Source organism: Emiliania huxleyi (assembly GCF_000372725.1).
Source record: "Emiliania huxleyi CCMP1516 unplaced genomic scaffold EMIHUscaffold_351, whole genome shotgun sequence".
NCBI lineage: Eukaryota > Haptophyta > Isochrysidales > Noelaerhabdaceae > Emiliania > Emiliania huxleyi.
The window spans coordinates 94,271-102,247 of record NW_005199353.1 but is presented as its reverse complement, the minus strand read 5'-3'; the positions used below and the strand labels follow the sequence as shown (position 1 = coordinate 102,247).

At 64.2% G+C, this 7,977-nt stretch overlaps 2 protein-coding genes across 2 annotated transcripts; one reads left to right on the top strand and one right to left on the bottom strand.

Annotated features, from left to right (window-relative positions):
* Positions 1-1,130: 1,130 nt before the first annotated feature.
* On the bottom strand, positions 1,131-2,097 carry EMIHUDRAFT_242114 (hypothetical protein; the record flags this gene model as incomplete). The annotated part of the gene is made up of 2 exons (XM_005772745.1): positions 1,131-1,340; positions 1,414-2,097. The coding sequence occupies 2 exons, from the start codon at positions 2,095-2,097 to the stop codon at positions 1,131-1,133; spliced, it is 894 nt and encodes a 297-aa protein (XP_005772802.1).
* Positions 2,098-4,579: 2,482 nt separating this feature from the next.
* On the top strand, positions 4,580-6,472 carry EMIHUDRAFT_444689 (hypothetical protein). Its single transcript, XM_005772744.1, has 4 exons — positions 4,580-5,151; positions 5,389-5,470; positions 5,558-5,656; positions 5,725-6,472. Exons 1-4 carry the CDS (start codon positions 4,683-4,685, stop codon positions 6,413-6,415), a joined length of 1,341 nt encoding a protein of 446 aa, XP_005772801.1. The 5' UTR covers positions 4,580-4,682; the 3' UTR covers positions 6,416-6,472.
* The last annotated feature ends 1,505 nt before the right edge of the window (positions 6,473-7,977 follow it).

The following is a 7,977-nucleotide window of genomic DNA, read 5'->3' as shown; positions in this document are numbered from 1 at the left end:
CAGCTCGTGCAGAGGTGAAGTGCGCTGCAGCCGCGGAGCCGCCGCGCCCGCTCGGGCTCGCCGAAGCATCTCGCGCACGCCCGCCATGCTGCCGGGCTCGCGCAGAGCCTCTCGCACCGCCGCGTCGTCGTCCACCGGACCTGGCGGCCCAAGCGGCGTTGCAGCGCCGCCCGCGCCGCCCGCCGGGCCCGCCGATGCGCTTCCCTGGGGCGGGCGCTGCGGGGCGAGCGGCGGCGGCGGTGGCGTAGCCGCCGGCCCCGTGCAGGCGCCCGCCTCGAGCCTCTTGATCCCCTCCCAGATATCCGCCTCGGTCAGCGCCTCCTCGTCGTCATCGTCGTGAACGACATGGAACAAGCCCCCGTCCTCGGTCCACGCGACCACGCGCGCGCCGAAAGCGCGGTGCGCAGCCTTGTCGAACTCAAACACGCTGATCAGGAGGCGCCGCCCGATGAGATCGTGGCCCGATGAGCGCCAGCGGCGCAGCACAGAGTGCGAGGTACGCGTGACGAACTGCGGCACAACGCGCGCTTCAAAGTGTCCGTCGGCAAAGTACACATCCACGCAGCCGTCGGCGTGCACGCCACAGACCTGCCCGCGGAAGTAGTAGCCGCGGCCGGACGATTTCCCCTGCAGGAATCGCGGCGGTGGCTTGTCTGCGAGGTACTTGGCCCTCACAGCGTCGCCGACCTGGAGCGGCCGCGCCGTGCGCGCTGCAGCGAGCTTGCGCTTCCCCATATGTGTCCGCACGCCTGACTCAGAGATGAGCAACCGCGCGGGTAGGCCGGGGGGCCCCAAGCGACGGGTCGCCCAGCGGGTGGCAAGCAAGGAAGAAAACCAAGCATCGTGAGTGCGCGCCACTCCCGTGCCCAGTGTTGTCCCGTGCCCAGTGTTGTCCGGGGATTTTTTCTTTTCTCACTCAGAAGAAATCTCGCACTCTCTCTCACTCACTCTCACACCAAGATAGATAGATAGAGAGTGAAGACAGTCTGACCAATGACGGTCACCATGTCCGCACACGCAAGCGTGCGGGTCCCTGTCCCCCATAAGCGGCCCGGCCAGCGCAGCTGGCTCTGACAATCAACGGATAACGGGACAATCATGTGGGCCTGCACAAATCAATAGAGCAACGCTCAGGCTGCCGACGCTGCCTTCATGGTGGTGACCAGCTTCGTGAGCGCCTCGGTCTGTTTCGTCGTCCCTGTGCCAATCTTGTCCTTCACAAAGAGGCAGAACTCAGTGTAGTCCATCTTAGTCATTTCCGTCTCCTCGCTGTCCCAGCTGTTCTCAAACACGTCGAGGATGTTGTATTCGTAGAGTGCGTCCTCCGCCGTGGCGGACACCTAGGGAGGGAAGGAGGGCAGGTAAGGGGGCGTGGCGACTGCCCCACACAAGCCGGTTTGTGGTTGGTTGCACCTTGGCCTCCTTGATTAGGACCTTGAGCTCCTCGACATCCAGCGAGCCAGACTTGTCTTTGTCGCACGCATCGAAGAGACTCTTCAGTGCGGTCATCTCCTTCATCTGGGCCGCCGCGTATCCCGCAGTGTCGCCGAGCTTGTCTTTCATGAAGAGCAAGAATTCGGTGTAATCCATCTTCGCGACGTCGGTGAAGTCATGGCTAAACACGTCGTTGATGTTGGCGTCGTAGAGGGCGTCGGACGCCGATCCTCCGATCCCTGCCGCCGCCATGAGCTTCGAGAGCTCAGCCACGTCTAGGGAGCCATCGCCGTCCGCGTCGCTTGCCCTGAAGGCATCTTGCGACCCTATCCCCGTCTCGAACAGCGCACGCAAAGCCAACATATCCTTCATCTGCTTCGCCACCTTTCCCGCGTCCTCGCCGAGCTTCTCCTTCATGAAAAGGCAGAACTCTGTGCAGTCCATCGTCGGGACACCGTCAAACTCGTCATCGATAGGGTTCAGGATGTTTGCGCCATACAAAGCCTCGGAGGCCGTCCCCCCGATTCCCGCAACCGTCATCAGGGTGCTGAGCTCCTTGACATCGATCGATCCAGATTTGTCCACGTCAGCCGTTTCGAACAGCTCCTCGAGAGGGTCCTTCGCGGGCGGCGGTGTTGCCTTCTTTGACGGTTTCTGCCCCATATCACAGCGCGCAAGACCGCTCGAGACCGCAGGACGGGCGGCGGCGATCGCGCCGATTTTGCGCGAACGATGATTACTTGAGCACTTGAGCACTGGATAGGGTCGATTCCGCATGGTACGGGACCCCTCGATCGTCTCGCCCACCCTCACTGGTGTGTTCATTGGGGGGGTCATAACAAACACGGTACATACAGGATCGAGGTGCACGCTGCCAAAGCAGTGTCGTCCCCCCTCTCCCCGACGGCGATGGCGGTGTGACCGACCGAGCTACAAGAGGAACTTGTTCAGCAGGATCCGGGCCGTCGGATGCACTACCTCACTGGGCCTGAGACCATCGCGCGACCAGCCCCTCACCACTCCGGGTTTGCGTGGAGTCGAACCACTCCGGTATGGGCGAGCCCATTGTTTGATTGAATTGAGTCCTTTCTCACCTGCGGGAGGCAGTGGGGGGTGCATGTTCTGCTCCTAGCTGGGTCGGGGCGGGCGGGGGGGCGGCGGCGGGGGGGGAGGGGGGGGGGAGCGGGCGGGGTCTTATCCGAGCGAGAGCTCAGACATAGTAACTTGGAGACGTACTACACACACACAAAGTCCGAATTCCACTCAGCTTCCTCCCACACACACCGAGGTCCTCCTCAGGCCCCGCCCGCAGCCCTCCGCGATGATTACTAGAGAGAGAGAGAGGATTGGCGGTGCATTCGACGCCTCCCCTGCCTAGGAGCCTGGCGCCTGGTGCGGCACAGCGCCATGAAATCTATCCGTGTGTACTCTTGTTACGTGAAAACCCGCTGGGACCCGGACGCCAGCACACACGGCTAGAGGTAGAGGTGGGAGGTGGTAAGCCGGTGTGTGCTGGCGTCCGTCCGGGCCCCCCCGGGTTTTCCACGCGTAAAAAGTACACACACACAAAGCCCACCTCATGGGGCCATGTGTGCGTTGTCCATGGCACACCTGCCACATAGTGGTTAGTGCATAATAGACCAAGACGTACGAAGTGGTAAGACGAGAGCATGCGAGCGCCCCCGGAGCCGATATCATCGTTTTAGCATAGCTCGGTTTAGCTGCGTGTTCCTGTTCGCGGACAGACAACTGCGAACTGGAACTGGATGTGTGTGGAACGGCGTGGAGCTCGGAGGCGCGCCATATAGCATATTAGGTGCGCACACATCGAGGAAACCTGCTCAAAAATAAAAGTAGGGTTGGCCTCTGAAACTACTATGTCTTCCCTTGCTGCAGCGCCGCCGCGAGCGCGCCCGCAAACACGACGGCGCTGCCCACGCTCGCGAGGGCGCTCGTCGGCTCGCCGAGGGCGAACACGTCGAGCAGGTAGACCCACGGCAGCTCCGTGAGCTGCAGAAAGGCGACCATACCCGCCCTCGTGTCCCGATAGCCCGCGGCCGTCGCGAGGTGAGCCGCGAGCGTGCACGCGCAGTTGGCTGCGATAAGCGCCCAGTCACCAGCGCCAGCCGGGAGCACGAACGCGCCCCAGCGCCACCCGGGCGCATCGGTGACGCCGGCGTAGCGGGCGGCGAGGTGCGCGCCGCCGTTGCAGACGAACATGGTGGCCGTGAGGAAGCTGAGCAGCATCGCCGGCGGCGTGCGCCCATCGTGCGGCCCTCCCGCCTGCGAGAGGTACCGCATCAGCGTGCCCGAGCAGGCGGACAGCCCTCCCGCGGCCGCCGCCAAGGCGAGGCCGGCGCCGCAGTGAGGCACCCACTGCCTCACGCGAGGAGAAGCGCCCGTCTGCAGCGGCGGCGGCGGCGGCGGCGGCGGCGGCGGCGGCGGGGCGGCCGGCGGCAGCCACTGGCCAAAGAGCGCTGACGGCTGCGCGACTAGCGTGATGCCCGCGAGAATGAGCAGCCCGCAAGCGAGCTCGCGCCGCGAGAGCGCCTCGCCGGAGCCGAGCAGCCTCCGCGCGACGAGGACGGTGCTCAGGGTGCCGACGCCCTTGAAGACGGTGAAGGCGTCGGCGTAGGTGAGGAAAACGAAGGCGACGGAGAGTATGATCTGCTTGAGCGTGTTGAGCAGGCTGCGGGTGATTGCCAGCCGTGTGGCTGTGGCGCTCCCGGTGCGGAGGAGGAGCACGTCGGCCGCGGCCTGCCGCCCGTCTTGCAGAGCGACGAGCGCGACATTTGCAAAGTAGACGATCGGCGAGCGGATCACGTAGAGGCTGGCGACGCTCGCACCCTCGCGTCGGTACAGGCAGGTCGCGGCGGCGTTAGTGAGAGCGAATAGCGCGGCGCCGATCGCCACGCGGACTGTTCCGGGAGTGCAAAAGGCGGGAGCGGGCTCGACGAGGAGCGGGGTTTGCATGTTTGCATGTATATGCCTGTGCGCTGCCATGCACACGCACGTTGCCGCCGCTGGGGACGCACAGCTGGACGTGTAAGTCGAGGCGCGGGAAAAAATGTTGCCCACGCATGCCTGAAAAACATTTTTTTGTTTTTAAAACCGCGCCGCGTTTTTTTTTGCTTTTCGAGCGCGCTCGGCGTGGATCCCTAGCTCACCCCGCCACAGTCCACAGTCTCCGCGGTGGTCGCCCTCCTGGACAGTCACTCCGTGGGTGCTGTGCTGGGGTACCACAGCGGATGGCGGACGCCATCTTGCCCTCGCATAAGCCGTGCCGGCCGGTCACGGTCTTCTCGAAAGTGCACAAGATTGGCGAGGGGACGTACGGGGACGTGTACCTCGCGCGCGACCGCGAGAGCAGCCAGCTCGTCGCGCTCAAGCGCGTCAAGCTCTCCTCTTCGGGCTTTGACCGCGAGGGGATGCCGCTCACGTCGGTGCGCGAGGTGAGCCTGCTGCGGCGTCTCTCGCACCCCAACATTGTGACGCTGGCGGAGGTGGTGGTCGGCTCCAAGGCAGACTCGCTATTCCTCGTGTTTGAGTACTGCGAGTACGAGCTCGCCAAGCTGCTCGACTCGATGCCCACTCCCTTCTCCCTCCCAGAGGCCAAATGCCTCTCCGAGCAGCTGCTCTGCGCCGTGCAGCACCTGCACGGCTGCGGCGTGCTGCACCGCGACCTCAAGATGTCCAACCTGCTGCTCAACGCAAAGGGCGAGCGCGCTCTCTCCCTCTCGCCTCGTTCGCTCCCCCCTCCTCCCCCGTCGCTCCCTCCTCCCGCCTCTCTCTGCAGACGCCTTCCCCCTCGGCCCACGACGGCCCTCCCGCCTCTCCGCTTGCCGCTTCCCCTCCCCCGGCATGCCCGCCTCACCCCCTCTCCGCTTGCCGCTTCCCCTCCCCCGGCTTGCCCGCCTCACCCCCTCTCCGCTTGGCCTCTCTCCGATCCGGCAGGCGAGCTCAAGCTCTGCGACTTTGGGCTCGCGCGAGAGGCGCCGCCGTCAGGCGCCCTCACGCCTCGCGTCGTCACGCTCTGGTTCCCGCCGCACCGGCTGCCCTTGCATACCCGGCTGCCCCTCCACACCCGCCCCTCTCTCCACACCCCTGCTCGCACGGCCTCCAGGTACCGCGCGCCGGAGCTCCTCTTCGGCGCGCAGCACTACGGCGCGCCCGTCGACCTCTGGGCCGTCGGGTGCGTCGTCGGCGAGCTGCTGCTGCACCGGCCGCTCATGCCCGGCCCGACCCTTCACCTAACCCTAACCCTAACCCTAACCCTAACCCTAACCCTAGGCCGCTCATGCCCGGCCCGACCGAGCCGCAGCAGCTCAAGCTGATGGTCGAGCTGCTCGGCGCGCCGTCGGACCGCATCTGGCCCGGCATGAGCGCGCTGCCCCTCTTCCGCTCGCTCGGCCCCGCGCTGCCCGACCAGCCCTTCAACGAGCTCGCACACACATTCGCGCGGCTCCGGCCGACCGAGACGACGCTGCAGCTGCTCGACGGCCTGCTGACGTACGACCCGACGCAGCGGCTTGACGCCGCCGCCGCCGCAGGCCACGCCTGGTTCCGCGAGTCGCCGCGGCCAGTCTCTCCCGCGGCGCTCGCGGCGGCGCGGCTCCGAGGCGCGCCGGCTCGGCCCGGGCAGGCGGGCACGAAGCGGCGAGCAGGTCGCCTGGATGGGGCGCGCCCGCCGGGCGAGCAGGACGCGCGGCGGACCGCGTGCGGGCAGCAGATGGAGGCGGAGGGGGGGGAGGGGGCGGAGGAGCTGGGGGCGCGGGCGGCGAGGCTGGAGGAGCTGGGGGAGCGCGCGAGGGCGCGCAAGGCTGCCAGGGAGGATGGCGGCGGTGGCTGGAGCGGGAGCGGCGGCAACGCTGTGCGTGCTGCCACCGCGAGTAGCTTGCCGAGCGAGGCACCTCCTGCGCGGGGTACGTTTCGCATCCCCTCGCCGTCATGCGTGTTTGCAACATCAGAGCGACAGCTGTAGCATGTCGCGATTTCCGCGCGCTCAACCTTGTCTACTAAACGTGTTCGTATTGTGCTTGCGAGGCGTAATAAACGAACGCAGTGACTAAGTGATATGTATATTCGTCCATATAACACACACACACTCTCACTCACCTCACAGAGTCAGAGAGATACAGATTACAGAAGCTGTCGAGAGTGGAGAAAACTTACTTTAAAACTTGTGCGCAACTCAAAACAAAAACTGTGAACTGGAAAAAAAATCTGTGAATCCGACCCTTGAGCACTTGAGCAGATCAGCAGGAGGATGTACTCCCTTAATGTAGGTAAACGAAAAAAGTAGCGGCCAATTCGTCCACGTACGGCCTAGTGAGTGGTTGGGGTGGCCTCAGGCATCCCCAAGGGAGCCTCTGCGGTGCCACATAAGCAGCTTAGTGATTGTCGAGACTTTAAAGGATTCGTTTGAAGATCTCGCAACAAGACAGACACTACTATGGTCACCAGTAAACGAAAATTCGACTTTGAGGGATAATATCTCAAAAGACTGGGTGAGAGCATAGCATTATTATTGCATATTAGGCCGCATAAGGTCAGACTTGACCCCACAAGCATCAAGAACCCGATGCTCCGGCTCGACTGTGCCGGCACACTGCCTCCTCGCGCACGCTGCTAGCAGGCCGTTGCGGCCCGTGGTGCACCAGAGAGAGAGGTCGACGCGTTGCCCCCGCTGGCGACCCCGCGCGGCTCAGGCCGGCCAGAAGGTGTGTGGTGACGGCACCGTGGCAGGAGTGCGGAGATGAGCTCGCCGAACGCGAGCAGCAGATGGCCAAAGTGTGCCAGCGCGAGAGCCTCGCGAGCGGGCGCAGAAGGAGCTCGCCGTGACACGATGCCGGGCGGTGGTGGTGCTCTGGCGACTGTGCACAGTGGGCAAAGTCAGGCTGCAACAGGGCAGCACGATGGTAGTGCCCTGCTGCAGCCTGGCCTGACATGCACAGGGCGAACAGAGACACTACTATCGTCTGGCGCTCGTCACCGAACCTGGGCGAACTTCGACCGCCGCCACAGCTGGCCACGAGCACGCAGCGACAAAATGCTGACTGTACGGAAGTTGAGGCTGGTCGAGAGGAAGAGGCTGCCGTGCGAGCCGGCAGCTGGCTGGCTCGGGCGGACTGACTCCGGCGTCTTTTTTCGGCTTCTTCTTTCATAGTAGCGTATACGCTACTTTCGTTTACCCACATTAAGGGAGTACGAAGAGATTTAGGTCGGGGGTGCACAGCGTCCCAATCTAAAATCTGAGGATTCAGGATTGAGGCATCGCTTCAGTGAGGCCAAAGTGAGTTTATGGATGTGTGAGAACGGTACGGGACACGAGGAGTCACGCGGACCAACTCGTCGGCGACTCTGCTGCACGCCGTTTCAGATTTTTCTCAGCGTGAACGAGACGTGGAAGAGTGCCACCGTCGGGTAGGACGGGTCGGCCCGGAGCATCTGAGTAGCCGTCGTGGTCGCGGCGAGCAGCGCCGGCCACTCCGGCGCCGCGTCGGCAACATGGGAGCATGTCCACCGCCACATCGCGGTCGCAGC

What these genes read in the sequence shown, in the direction of transcription:
- EMIHUDRAFT_444689 (XM_005772744.1), top strand. Translation starts at nt 4,683, where the DNA reads ATGGCGGACGCCATCTTGCCCTCGCATAAGCCGTGCCGGCCGGTCACG. An exon ending in CCTGCTGCTCAACGCAAAGG is followed by an intron (nt 5,152 to 5,388) that starts GCGAGCGCGCTC and finishes CCGATCCGGCAG; the next exon opens with GCGAGCTCAAGCTCTGCGAC. An exon ending in GGCGAGCTGCTGCTGCACCG is followed by an intron (nt 5,657 to 5,724) that starts GCCGCTCATGCC and finishes CCCTAACCCTAG; the next exon opens with GCCGCTCATGCCCGGCCCGA.